The sequence below is a fragment of the Cannabis sativa genome, chromosome 3, assembly GCF_029168945.1.
Source record: "Cannabis sativa cultivar Pink pepper isolate KNU-18-1 chromosome 3, ASM2916894v1, whole genome shotgun sequence".
Lineage (NCBI taxonomy): Eukaryota > Viridiplantae > Streptophyta > Magnoliopsida > Rosales > Cannabaceae > Cannabis > Cannabis sativa.
This window is the reverse complement of record NC_083603.1, coordinates 66,764,796-66,779,826: the sequence shown is the minus strand read 5'-3', so window position 1 is coordinate 66,779,826 and position 15,031 is coordinate 66,764,796. Positions and strand designations below refer to the sequence as shown.

The 15,031-nt window shown below is 30.9% G+C and overlaps 1 protein-coding gene across 2 annotated transcripts; it reads left to right on the top strand.

Annotated features, from left to right (window-relative positions):
- Positions 1–4,906: 4,906 nt before the first annotated feature.
- Positions 4,907–8,228, top strand: LOC133035839 (uncharacterized). 2 transcript variants are annotated; one of them, XM_061112226.1, is made up of 2 exons: positions 4,907–5,389; positions 7,923–8,228. In XM_061112226.1, the coding sequence occupies exon 1, from the start codon at positions 4,984–4,986 to the stop codon at positions 5,374–5,376; it is 393 nt and encodes a 130-aa protein (XP_060968209.1). In that variant the 5' UTR covers positions 4,907–4,983; the 3' UTR covers positions 5,377–5,389; positions 7,923–8,228. The 2 variants fall into 2 exon arrangements, with proteins under 2 accessions (XP_060968209.1, XP_060968208.1); XM_061112225.1 differs by having other exon boundaries at positions 4,907–5,393.
- The last annotated feature ends 6,803 nt before the right edge of the window (positions 8,229–15,031 follow it).

The window sequence follows — 15,031 nt, the reverse complement described above, 5'->3', positions numbered from 1 at the left end:
ACCAGGAAAAGGCCAGAATGGTATTCAGAGAACGTAAAGGGGCATCGGGCAACCCAGGCTTCATTCATAGCCTTCTGAATCCAATCGATTTTCAAGGTTTTGGGAGACAAGATTTTTACAACCAAGCAATAGGAATGGGTCTGGGGTTCTGGGTGAAGGGAAACATGATCGAAATCATGGACAAGAGCTTCTTCGGGGGTTAGATGAGTGGACTGGGAAGTAGGTAAGTGAGCCATGGGTAGGTACAATAGCAAGGAAGATAAGAGAGCAAAAGTGGTAAAAAGTACAGATGAAAGATGATCAGAAAACAAAATGCTGGTCTTTAAATAGAAAAAGAAGAGAGAGATATACCTGAAGTAAGTATAACCTGGAAGATGAGGAGATACATGCGCCATTCGAGCTGCTGGAGGTCTAGATCCTCGTCTGCCCAGCCATAGGGCAATGATTCGCCTCCATTTGAAGAACAAGACAGTTATTGAATGCATGAAAGGATAGGGAAAGGAAGGAGAGCCAAAGGTTATCTGAGCAAGCATTAATGGTAGTCTCGGTAGAGGGAAAACGGGGGCTGCATTAAAGAATAAGCAATGATGATATGCAGGGTATAATGAAGATGCATTAATTAGAGAAAGAGAAGAAGAAAACGACGGTTGGGAAGTGGAAGTGAACTAGAAGAGAACTGGGAGTAAACTGGAAAATACCAGAAAAGACCCTAGAACATTCCAGAGCAGGGAAGTGTGGAGAGAGAATTAATAGAGGCCCATTTCCCAGATTCCTTTTGCTTTATTAACATACTAGAGAACTAAGCCGCGCTTTGCGCGGTATTGTCCAACTTTTATAAATATTTTATAATTTTTTTTATTTATTTAATGATATAATCTAAAATATAATATTTTTATGTGTACGTTATAAATAAAGTAATACTATTGAAATAAAAAAATTGTTATTTTTATAATACACAAAAATATAGCAAATTTGTGATAAATATTAAATAGTGGAATTAATAAAGAAATAACATGTATTTTTATCATAAAATAAAAGAAAAAGAAAACAAATTTAATAATTTAAGCTTGTGACTGATGATATAGTTATTTTTGAATTATTGTTTAAACGTTTTTCTTAACATACTATTTATAAAAGTTTTAACATTTTATTTTGTGGTGTCAGTGAAATACTTTTTCTACAAAATTGAATGTAGGATGACAACTGTAAAATGGGCTATCACAATATTATATATTTTCTAAAATTAAAAAAAATGAGGATTTTATATAAAAAATATTAGTGATAGAATTTTTCTATATGAAATGTTTGTAAGGGAATTTATTTTAACAAATTATGTAGATGTGAAATTTCTACCTTAAATTGTAATGATGAAAATAAAATTATGATTCATGCGACTAATTATTTCTATAATTTATTTGTCTTACTGTTTTGTAGTAATTAAAATTTTATAAGTATCGTATGAAATTAATTGAGCACTCGCGAGATAGTTTTAAACATATTCTGTCTATTGTTATAATTATTGAAAAATAAAATTTAATTTATAATTATTTTATTATTTTAAAAATTCATATATTGAGTAATTGTTAATATTTTTATTAAATAAATAAAATATTATAATTTATTCTTTTGCTATTATTCAATTATTTTTAAATGAAAAATAGAATAATTTTTTATTATTTTATATATGTAATAGTATTATGTATATTGAATTAAAATCAATAATTTAAAATAAAAAATATCTATTTTTTATTTGTTAAAAAACTTAAAGGATTTTTTTATACACAATACAAATAATTAGTTTGTTTATAAAAGACTAAATAATTAAGAATCAATTATGAGATTATTATTATTATTATTATTATTATTATTATTATTATTATTATTATTATTATTATAGAATGAGATTTTCTTATAGTGAAATATTATGAGAATGTAATAATAATAATAATAGTGTAAGTTATAAAAAGTTAAAAAGACACTATTAATTTTATTAATAAGAAATGATTTGATGGTATATATTATTTTCATTTTATTTTAATTTTAATAATATATATTTATATATAATTGTTAAATCAAAATGAAAGATAGTTGATATAAGTTTGTTTAAATTTGTGTTGTTTTGAAAGTTGAAATAAGTTAATGGTATGTATACATTTATTATGTTGAAATAAGTTACTTAGGGAAAAAGTAAAAAAAATGCTATTTATTTATATAACAATATACACATATATTATAAGTTATTTATGAATTATATAAAAATGTAAAAGTAGATGAAAAGATGTATATGAATTAATAAATCAATTACATTATTATTACATAATTATGATTATTATAAGAAATTTAATTTAAAAATAATAAAAAAATGTACAATAATTAAATAATTAAGAATATGATGATTTTTAGAATAATATATAATTTTAATTATATTTTTAAATTTAAAATATAATATATCATATATATTTTATTCTAATTATAATAATAGTAATTAAACATCCAACTTAACATACAATTACACTTTTTTCTTTAAAAGAAAAAGAAGAAAACATATACAATATAAAAATTACACATAGAATAAAATCACACATACATGATAGCCTAACAATTTAACTTGAAAATTCCTCTAATTTTTTGTCAAAGATTCCCTTATTTGTGAATGAAACTTTGTTTAAATATATATACATACAAGTAAGAGGTTGATTTCTTAAGACAATGACATGACTAAAAAACATGATGATCAATACTAAACTTCTATAAATACACTCGATACTAAAAAACATGATGATCAATACTAAACTTCTATAAATACACTCGATACACACATATTTTTCTTCGGTGTGATTATTATTACTATTGTTAAACTTCTTCTTCATAGACATTGTCTTTGTGATTGAGATGATAATGTTGATGATGATTTCTTCTCCATAGCCATGACATTTTAATTTTTTCCTCCCATTGTTTTTGAAAATGAAAATAGAAAACACAAAAAAAAAAGTTTTAAAAGATTAAAAGGGAGAGAGAGAGGAGTGTGAGGAGATCAAGTAGAGAATGAATTATATTTATAGAAAAACTATTGCATGAGTGTGAGATGTTATGTAGAAAAAAAAAACTTGAAAGGTAGGTAGGAAAATGAAAAGACTTTGAGGAATTGTAATAATCAAAGTGAAGTGGAAGAGTCTCTACTTGATATATATTGTGTATAAATGATTAGTTAATGTTTTTTAATTTTTTTATATATATAATTATAATTACTAATATTACTATTATTATTATGTGTAAATATAAATTTGTGGTATTACAATCGTATATAATTTTCTTTTATAATTGAATATATATATTTTATTTTCAAAGGATTTGTAATTGAATATTTAATTATGTATACTATTACAATTATATATATTAATAATAATAGGTAATAAATATATAATAATAAAATATGTTGTTAAATTCTTTTTAAAATTCATCATAATTCTTTTTCAATAATTCTTATCAGTTACAAAATTTTAAATATGGATATTTTTTATTTAAATATTAAATAGATATAAATTTAAATAACTAATAAAATGACAAAATAGAATTAAAAAAATATTACAATTATATAGTGAATTTTTTCTGAAAAATTATTATTATTGTTTTGACTTTTTGAAAGGATTATTATATTATTGTTGGCTTATGTTTTTTTTTTTATTTATTTTTGGTAATTAATTGTATTTTTACTTATTCGGTTAATACAAATATAAATATAATAGGTGTTATATTTAATTATCATTCTATTAGTATAAATTATTTTGAATAACCTTTGATTTTTATAATACTTATTGATATTAATTGGACACATAATTTCTCTTTTACAAACTTAATTAAGTTATTATTGTTACTATTACTAATTTATAAATTATTATGATGTAATTGAATGGAAAAGTAATTTAAAAACTAAATAAAAGTGAAAAATGGAGATAACAAAGAATTAGAAGGAAACTTCATATAAGATGCCACCTAGAATGCTTTGTGCATTCCTTTATATTTATATATAGATATAGATATGATGGCAGGCTATACAAAAAATATAAGCAAAGAGTGAAAATTTGTTTCAATATGCAATTATAAATAATATACCAAAATACACTAATAAGTTTATTTGGCATATATAAGTACATGCATATCTGATTATAGGATATTTAGTTTGATCATCATCTTTTTATTTTAAAATTGATTATTTTATCAAAAGTAACCAATTGGTATCTTATCGAAATCATAACTAATTTGTCCAAAAAAATGTGTCTTATTTGTAATAATTTAAAAGTTATTTGCAACTTGATTCTTTATTTAACTATTCAAAATGTATGTATTAATTTACATTTAAAACATATGGGTGACTTAAACATTCATGATATATATTTTTTTTAAAATATAGTTTATTAAAATGGCAACTAATTGAATGATAACTCATTATTTTCGAAAATAAATTTGAAAGTTACTCAAATGTATTAATAAATCTAAATAAATAATTTATTATTAAAGTGTATACACGTAAGTTTTATAGGTAACCAAAATATACCTCACATTACATAATATAAAAGTGATACTTTTTTATGAAAAAGTTACTTACGGGTTTCTTATCAACATCATAAGTAACTAAAAAATTACTTTTGAAACGCAGGAAAATTAAAAAAAAAAAAGGAGAATTTCGGGATTAGTTCATTTCAGGCATATTATTTAGAATTAAAGTATTTTTTTGATGACGTGTAAAGCATTATTGTAATTGAGATTTATTAAGTAATTTTTGTAGTTATTTTATATTTTAAGTATATTTTTGAAAAAATTCCTTATCATAATTGAGATTTGTTAAGTTAGTTTTGTAATTATTTTGTATTTTAGGTATATTTTTGAAAAAATCCCGTAAAAAATTCACAAATTACATAATCGTCCCATTCACCAATATCCCAAATTTCGCGGTTGGATTTCTCTCTTTGGACGCAGAGAACTATGGCGAAATCTGTCTCGTCGGCCACCTCTTCTCTTATACAAACCCTAAAGCGGTACTTCAAGAAGCCATGGGAGATAACCGGGCCCTGCGCGAGCCCCGAATACAGGTTGGCTGTTCCCAATGCTCTCGAGTACCGGCTGGAGTGTCCGGCGACGACTAAGCTCCAGGCCTGTGTGCCCACCTCCGATCCTGAGACCGTCTTTGACATTAAGTACTACTCCAGAGACCAGCGCCGAAACCGTCCCCCGATCAGACGCACTGTCCTCAAGAAGGCGGATGTCGAGAAGTTAACGAAGGAGAAGACCTTCGATGATTCCGACTTCCCTAGGGTTTACTTGACCGCTCATGTTCAGGAAGATGAAAATGCTCGCGGTGGAGGCTATCAGAAATGAGCCTTAATTTTGGGTTGGTAAACTCCTCAACATTAAATTTATATAAAATACTTCTGATTGGGATGGCTTGATTTAAGTTTTCAATATTGAAAAGTAATTGATGTGAATGTTTGTTGCTATGCTGATCTGGTTTTACTGGATTTTCTTTGCCCTAGTTTGCATGTAAATCTACATAGAAAACTTAACATTTACCTTTATGAATTTGAGTGATTTCCCTGCTGGAATACTTTCTGGAATAACAGTATAGTACTATTCCTCTTTCACACCATCCGTTATACCATCTGGTCTATTAATTTGACAAGAAGAAGAACTTCTGTTTCATACCATCTGCTATAATTTAATTTGGTTTGGTTCTAGTGAATACGGGTTAATATATAATTTCGCATATATGTTGGGAGAATTATTCCAAATAAATCTGTTAATTGGGCAATCCAATTGTATTCTTCTTTGTTTGTGATGTGGAAGAGGAGCAATTTTTTCAAGGACAAATAGTTGATTTCTTAAAAAACTAATCATTTCGGTCAGTATTTTCTTTTGTGATTGAAGTAGTCTTTAAATTACATTTTGAGTTACATAGCTGGGATTCCCATGAAACCCCCCCCCCCCCCCCCCCCCAACACACACACACTCCAATACCCTCTATATGACCACTTTAGCTAACCTTAATAAACTTAGGTGACGTTTGGTTGGAGGTAATGAAATAGAAAGGAAACAACTTCTATTCTATTCTATTCCTTTGTTTGGCTTCATTTTAAAGTATTGAAATATCATAATCTAGTTATGTTTTCATTTCTTCCAACCAAATGCCACCTAATATGGTGTTTGTTATGTGAGTTTGAGTTGGATAGAGTAAACTTAGAGAGAATATGAAACAAAGTGTTGGAGGGGATTAACATTACGACCATTTTAATTTAAAAAGTGGGACCCACTTTGAAACACAAAGATTGCTTTAAAAAAAAAGTTATTAAAGTTTGATATTCCCATTAAGTCTAAATCTCATACTAAACGCTTTTTTGAGTTACATTTCAAGTTGGTATCATTTGGGTCAGTAAACTTAGTGACTTAGTATTTTTTGATACATCTTATGACACCTTCTCGAAACTTTGGGAGCTTTGACAAATTCATTTGTACCTTAACACTACAAGCTCTTTAAAAATACCTTGTTCAATTTGCTAATTGTTTTTCCCTTTGCTCACTTCACTGTTCCATCCTTAATGGCTCTATAGCTTTCGGTTTTATCTAACCTGGTATGCTCACAAATAAAACAAATAAGTTGATCTTTATAAATAGTTCTCAAATTGCAAGATTTGTCTTTAAATAACGAACTTTATATCTTCTCCTTCTGTGACCACCAAGCATGTTTGTGTTTCCTTTGCATTAGAATTGGACTGACTTCTTTCAAACTAATTTTAAGATATAGATGTACTGCATTTAAGTGTGAGGCTGTCTCAAGTGATTGGGCGTGTGGAATGGGTTCTAATCCCTATTTTATTAAAATGAAAAAAAAAAAAACGATTTGACTGTTTATGTTGCTGGTTAAAGTTTATGTGTAATTGTAGGTCGCATATCATTGTTATAGTTGCCCTTTTGGTCCTTGAACCTTACTTTTTCTTATTGTATGAATACATGCTGGAATGAACATATGATGTGTGAAGAAATACCATCCCGGATGGATAGATTGATATTGAACTGTTGCTGTTTTGGTACAAGTATGCCAATATGAGTTTTGTGTTTTTCGTGTTTTTCTCTTTTTGATTCCCTGGATCGTTTGCAAGGCTGTTGAAAGGAGGCAGATCATTTGTTTAGGGTAGGAGTAGGAGAATTTAGGACAAAATATATTTAGAAGCTGGTGTAACCATGGTTTTCCTCCGCCATAAGCAAGGCTTTCTAATAAATAACGGGGAGGATTCTGGATAAGTTGATCGCTTCTCTTTTTCAATCAAAAAAAAATATATATTTAGAAGCTGGTAATGTGGGAGAAGCATATAGTATGAACACTTATTTCTTCTGGTACATTTCAGGAGTGACCTGTGGTTTACTCTCTCATAGTTTGTGTACCTAATGAAAACTATGAGTTTATGGTTCCGAAAAGTCGTAGTTTAGGATGGGGCTTATCATTTGGATGACAAGTAGGCTAACTTTTGGGATATTAGTCAACAAGTCTATGTTAAGCGGCTCTTACCTGACTTATAGAATGCAGACTAAAAGAGGTTCTATGTTCTGAGAAGAGCTTATATGGTGACGCTTACATCCCCTTGTATATATTCATCTGAAGCTTTTTGGCTGTTTTTGTGCTGTAGCTATGTTGATACAATGACCCTACACCATTTATTTATTGGAGAGGCTCAAACTGTTCTTCCTTTTTTTTTTCTTTTAAGTCTGATATTGTTTATAAAACACCGTACTCGCTTTATTGGGTATTCGCACATATATAAATATTGTGTGTATATATCTATATATATATATAAAAGGTGTGTATTTTTAATATGTAGTTCTCTAATGCAGCAAGGATTGCTATATTCTCATTATGTTTTTGCTTTTTACAGGCTTTTGATCGACAGTGAATAAGCATATCGACATAATTTCTATTTCTTGCTTCATCAACGAGTATGATAAGCCTTAATGTTTGCTTGGTGGCCAGTTTACAGAGGAGGGTATTGTGTTGACTTTGACATGATTATAGGGCAGTTTTCCGAACCTCTTTGCCGACTATTGCTTGCTTACATTGTTCGTGCATAGTATTTGTACTATTTAGAATTTCAAAATAAACAGCAATTCCGTAATGGATGCTCTGCATTGGATTTTTTAAAATTTTTATTTGGAATTCCCTTTCATTGGGTTTTTTTTTTTAATTCTATCCGTAAAATTAATTTAATTTACAAAATTACCTTTGCTAATTTTATTTACAAATATACCGATTTCAACATCAGCAATACTAAATTCAAAGTAATTCTACCAAAGCTTGTGGGAGGGAAGTACTTATTAAATCTATTCTTCAAGCTATTTCAATTTATATGATAAGTGTTTTGAAGTTTACGGCAAAAACTTGTATAAAATTAAAGTCTATTGTAAGACAATTTTGGTGGGGTTAGTTTGGAGATCAAAGGAAGATTCTTTGGGTGAAATGGTAAGCAGTATGTCAGCCTAAGACGATGGGTGGGCTTGATTTTCAAGATTTTCAATTTTTTAATCAAGCTCTTTTGGCTAAGCAAGTTTGGAGGTTATTTTTATATTTATATATTCATTGTCTGTCTGAATTTTGAAACATAATTATTTCTCAAACTGCTCTATCCTTGAGGGAAAAAGTTAGTTTATTTCATCTTTGGTCGAGTTTGATCTGGGAATTGAAATTGCTTAAGTGCGGGCTTCGGAGATCTATTGGAGATGGAACACAAGTTAGGACTTTCAAGGACCCATGTTTCTCGCGTTCGAGGTCTTTTCAGCCAATTACGAGGATGATTAATGATGACTGTCGGGTGAGTGAATTTATTTTTCCATCTGGAACTTGGGATGTAGGGAAGCTTCAACAAGTTTTTTGCCAATAGATGTGGACATAATTCTGTTTATTTCATTAGCAAGGTGTGAGGCAGAAGATGGTTGGTGCTGACACTAGGATAGAGATGGGGTTTATAATGTCAAGAGTGGTTACTCATTGACCTGGTCGCTCCAAGTTGAGGAGGGAGTTGCAGATTTATCTAAGTTAACTCGTTGGTGGAATGGAGTATGGAATCTCAATTTGCCACCAAAGGTGAAAGTGTTTGTTTGGCGTATGTTCCATTTGGCTTTACTAGTAGCCACACAACTTATCTCTTGGAAAGTTTAGGTACCTCTTTACTGTTCTCGGTGTGGAGAAAAAGTTGAAATTGCTGAGCATGTTCTATTTTTTTGTTTTGGTTTGATTCCAGTGTGGTATCAGTTGAGGGTGTGGTCGGTGCTCTGTTGTTGTGCATATGGGCTAATGTAGGAAATTCTCCTATCACTCTTTCACAGACTATCTTGTGAGGCTTTTGAATTGATGATGACAACCCTTTGGTGGTTGTGGTATGATAAGAACTTAGTATTATTTGGCAACAAGCAATCAAGATCGGATGTTATTCCAAACATAGCCAATAACCATCTGGCAGAGTTTTAGGAGTATGATTGGCAAGACCTTCATTTGGGCTTAGGCCTTGCGAACCTAGTTGTAAACCGAGCTACGTGATGGATGCCTCCTCCTCCTGAGATCTTTGCTCTAGCGACAGATGCTTCGGTGATTTTGGGGAGATGCTTTGTTGGATCGAGGGGAGTGATATGGGATGTAGAGGGTGTGGTTTGGTTGGCATGGTCATCAGGTGTGTTAGGTGATTTCTCTGTTAATGTGGCGGAGCTGCTTGCCATTCGTCTAGGTTTGGTTCTTGTGCATCAGTTTGGTTGCAATATCTTTATTATTAATATTGATTCCACTGTGGCAATTGGTTGGATTAATAAATTTTACATTAATTTTAGTTTTCTATCTATTTTATTAGATATTTATTTTTTATTAGTTGTTGGTGGTGGTTCTTATAATGCCATTCTGCGATCTACAAATGGTATTGCACATACACTGGCAACCTTTGTTATTAGTTTAGGAGATTGTGTTTGGACAAATGCTTGTCTTCGATTTTTAAGTTCTTTTGTAACAACGAATTTTTCTTAATGAATTTTGCATTTTGTTCAAAAAAAATTCATTTTTCTGAATTTTAGAAAAATAATCTTTTAGTTGCTTTTGATGAAAATAAGGTATTAATTATTTATTTTTTCAAATGAAATAAAAAATATTTTAATAACATTTTATTTTAATATATTTAATTACTTATTTCATTTAAAATATATATATATATATATATTAATTTTAAACATAATTAAGAAACAAAAAAGTTATAATAAATTTCAAAAATTATTATCAAGTTTAGTAGCAAAATTAGTACAGTTGTTGTATTTTTCAAACCATATGATACCATCTAATTTCATACAATATATTTTAAAATTCTATCAAATTATTTTATAAAATATATATTTAAAAAAAAAATACAATCTTGTGACTTTAATATAAGATATGAAAAAAAAAAAATACTTCGTATAAAATATGCAATTTTTTGATATATTGAAATTTTTTTAAGTTTAATAATTGATTAATCATTGGAATTAAATATAAAAGAAACTAGATCAAATTTGGAATCTTATCAGGTCTATTGCTACCAATTTGCCTCTTTCATGGTGTATTATAAGAGACTTCAACAATATCGCGTCTCAAGAAAAAAAGAAAGGAGGTCATCCCTACCCTTCATCTCTCATCAATGGCTTCCAAACTGTGCTTCGAGAATGCCATCTCTACGATGTGGAGCTTCGTGGCTACCCTTTCACTTGGGAGCGTGGGAAAGGTACAAATCATCGTGTTGAAATAAAGTTAGATAAAGCTCTAGTTACTCAATTGTGGCTGGTCAAACTGTGATTTCTCATCTTTTGACCACACCAATTTTTCTTGAACCTGAGATTGGTACCCACTGTAATTCTGTTCGTTTCTTTTGTTATGAAAATGCAAGGTCTCATGAACCTCTTGTTGGAAATTATTTTACCAGGATCTTAGATCTACTCACAAGTATGTTGATTAACATTCTAAATATGAACTTCTAAAACGATTATGAAATAAACACATATAAAGTATTAGAAACCTTACATTGGGTGCAGCGGAATAATATGACTCCTTCCGTTCAGATCTCTAACCTTTGTATCCTTTCTGTCGCAGAATATTATCAAGATCTGAACCTGGATCTCTTTCTCTCCTTCTTTAGTGTTGAAACTCCTTCTTGTTGAATGTCTTTCTTCACGATCTTCCTCACTATGATTGAGGTATCACTTGCTGTGTGTGGGCACTACTCTAATCACTAAGTGGTTCAAAATTTCAAGGAAGAAGAAGAGCAAGGAGTGGGGGTTAGGGTTTAGAGAGAGAAGGCTCAGGTTTTTCTCTGATGGAAAAAGTAGAAAGTTAAGTGTAAATTTCCTGAAGCCTTCACTATCTATTTATAGCATTTCACTAGGGTTAGGTTTGAATTATTTGGCATTAAAATAATGAAAATATCAGATGAAAAACCCTATAAAAGTGGCCGGCCATGGCTATATATGGATTTGGGCCTCAGTTTTTGTAATTTTGCAGTTTTATCACTTCTGCATTTCATTTTCTCAAAAACGCCAATTTTCAAATTCAACCATTTAAATGCCAATTCTAACTAATTAATAACTATAAATAATTATTAAATAATATTGTCATTTATCATATTTATTAATTGAACCATACAAAGTATCATAATTAACAAATATGCCCCTAAAACTCTTTCTTTACAATTTCGCCCTTACTTAGTGAAAAATTCACAAATAGACATAGTCTAATTTGAGAATTATAATTGATTAATCAAAACCAATTATATGAGTCTTACAAGCAATATTATCTCAACTAGTGGGGGGACCATGGGTCTATATAACCGAGCTTCCAATAAGCAGATCAAGAATTTATAACCTAAATTCACTGACTTATTAATTCTTCGTTGAATCCACGCATAAAACTTAGAATTGCACTCTCAGTATATAGAATGCTCTATATGTTCCACCATATAGACACATCATTAGTTATCCATTGTTATAATCCTAATTTGATCAATGATCCTCTACATAAATGATCTACACTGTAAAGGGATTAGATTACCGTTACACCCTACTATGTATTTTATCCTTAAAACACTTAACCCCGTATAAATGATATTTCAGCTTATGTGAAATGAGTACTCCACCATTTATTTTCGTTTGGTCAAGCTCGAAGGAGATCATCCTTTACTTACTATTCGCCAGATAGAAGCTATAGATTCCATGTTTATGTTAGCGCTCCCACTCAATTGCACTACCGTGTTCCCAAAATGTACGTATCACCCTGACCCAAAAGTAGGCTTAACTAACAAATCAAAGAACACGAATAGCCTCTTGAGATTGAGCCTAATCATAACATGATTAAGATCATTTGATCTAGGATCAACTAGGCGATATTTACTTGAATAGATATTACGGTAAGTTTAATAAATCTAAGTCAAAGTTCAATATCGGTCCCTTCCGATGCATACTCCATGCATCCAACCTGAGCTTTACTTTAATCAATGCTTTGGAAAGAACATAGCATGTAACGCCCTAAGATTTAGGCACGCTACCCAATATGATTAAGAAACCCTAATCCCCTAAACGGGATTGGTTTTAAAATAAGCGCAGAAATTAAACTTTAAACGAAAACGGAATGAAAATAAACATGTAATAATTTAATCTTACAAACAAAAGTTACATGTTTCGGGACCCCAAAAATCATTTTACAAAATATTATTACAAGTCTTTTCTCCTTAGCCGACCTAAGCAGCAAAATAGAGTTACACAAGTTTCAACACTGGTAGACCCCAACCCGCTTGGTCTAGTGTGGCCCGAACATGTACATACATCACCCAACTCCCATACTCATGGCTGATCAGAGATAGATTTACCCTTTCCTGCACAGTAGAGCACCCGTGAGCCAAGCCCAGCAAGACAGTAAGATATATCGTTTATCATATATAACTCATCACATAGACAATAATGCCATTTCATATTTGTCTGTATGACACAGACCTGCGTGTTACGCTCACACGCCTATTTATGTCTATGTGGCATAGACCTACGTGTTACGCTCACACGTCTAATTACAATAAGGCCTTAAAACGGTTCATCTCGATTCTAGTTACCGAGTCCAACACGATTATGCCTTGAACACATAACCCTTTACTTCAATATACATATATACACATCATGGCATAACAATACATATTAACAATTCACTTGGGTAATAACCCTAAGTCAATAAACCGCTCACTTTAGAGTAATAACTCTAATCCCGGTTTCTAGTTTCTCATATAAATCACATTCCATATAAGCGCCATTGCGCATATCTCTACGTGATAACTACTGTCTTACCTGATGTCCCGCAAATATGGAGATTCCAAATCCCCGGGTGCTCCTGACCAAGTGCCGGTAATCCTAGTCACAATTCCGGGATACACAAGTATAGGGTTAATCCCAAAATCCATTTCCACAAATTAAAAACTGGGCATTTAAAGTCCAAATATTCTGATAGAGCTCGGAACGAGCTTTCCAACGATATAAAGAACATCCCAAACGGAGTCTCGAGTCAAAAGTTATGACCAAAACAAAAACCCGAAAAAAATACAATAAGCTGCCAAAAATGGCCGCGGCTACTGGGTTTAAAAACCCAGGAAACCCTGTTTCCAGCCACGAAAATGCATCCAAAAATACCAATTTTCATGCTATATCAACCCACAATCATACCAAACTTTCACCTAGCATAAACCAAGTAATTAGAGAGGAATTGCACCTAATTCACTTCCAACAACACCAAAAACCAGCAACTAAAAATCATCAATTTCAGCAAGCTTTAATTAGAGAAAAATCCCAAATCAAGAGCTTGCATAACCATAAAAAAAATATCAGCATCTTTACACAAATTTATTCTCAATATAACCCAAGCAAATGCCTTAAATCCTCATCCATACATAAAAATTCAGATTATAACAACAATCACATAAACTGTAATGACCGCTCTAGTAATTTGGATTAGTAAGGGCAATTAGCACTAATTTTTATTATTTTATTATTATTTGTGAATTAATTTAATTGTGGACCCCAATATTTAGGAATAAATATTAGAGTTATAATTTCTCAATTCTGGAGATTTTATTAAACTCTAGGGGTATTATTGTTTATATGTGTAATATATTATTTTTGTAATTTTTGCTCGGCGACAACGGAAAATGCGATGGATGGCTAGATTGATCACATGGGTAAGTTTAGAACCTTATTTCATAGTGGGAAATATTTTAGAGGAAATAAATTATCGGGATTGAGCGGGGTTATGGAAATTGACCATTTTACCCCTAGCTTTTGAAAATACTTAAGTTTGATGTAAAGGGCATTTTAGTCTTTTATGGGGGATTAGGTGGTTAATTTTATGAATGACACCTAGTCATTTTTGGGCAGCAAGGATTTAATTAAATCCATTTTCCAAGTTAGAAAAGTCAAAAAAGAAAAGAAATTAGAAAATTAGAAAATTGGTGAGAAGCTCTTTCTTCTCTCTCTCTCTCTTCGAAGGCAGCAAGAACAAGGGGAAGGGGCTGGGATTTTTCTGTGTTTTCAGCCAAAGATTCAAGGGGAAATCAACCAAGGTAAGCTCTAGCAACTCCTAGCCCTAATTCTTGAATTTAAAGCTTAGGTTGAGTATGTGAAATTGAGTTTCAGGGGCTGTTAGGTTTTGAAAGGTTTAGGGTTTGAATTCTAGAGTTAGTTTGAGTCAATCTAAGTCCCTAGCAACTGGTTTTGATGCTTGATGTTAGTTCTAAGCAAGCTTGAGTTTTGAAACTCAAGCTTTGAGCTTTAATGGCATAATTTGATTTATTGGTTTATTCTGTGAATTACTGCCAGGATTTTATTGTTTATGCATTGTATAGGTGTACTGGAGAGTTTGGTAAGGTTTGGGATTGAATTGAGTTAAGGGGGTTGATTTTTGTGTTCCCAGCACAGAACCGGTCGACCGGTTCTGGGGGACCTGTGGCAACCG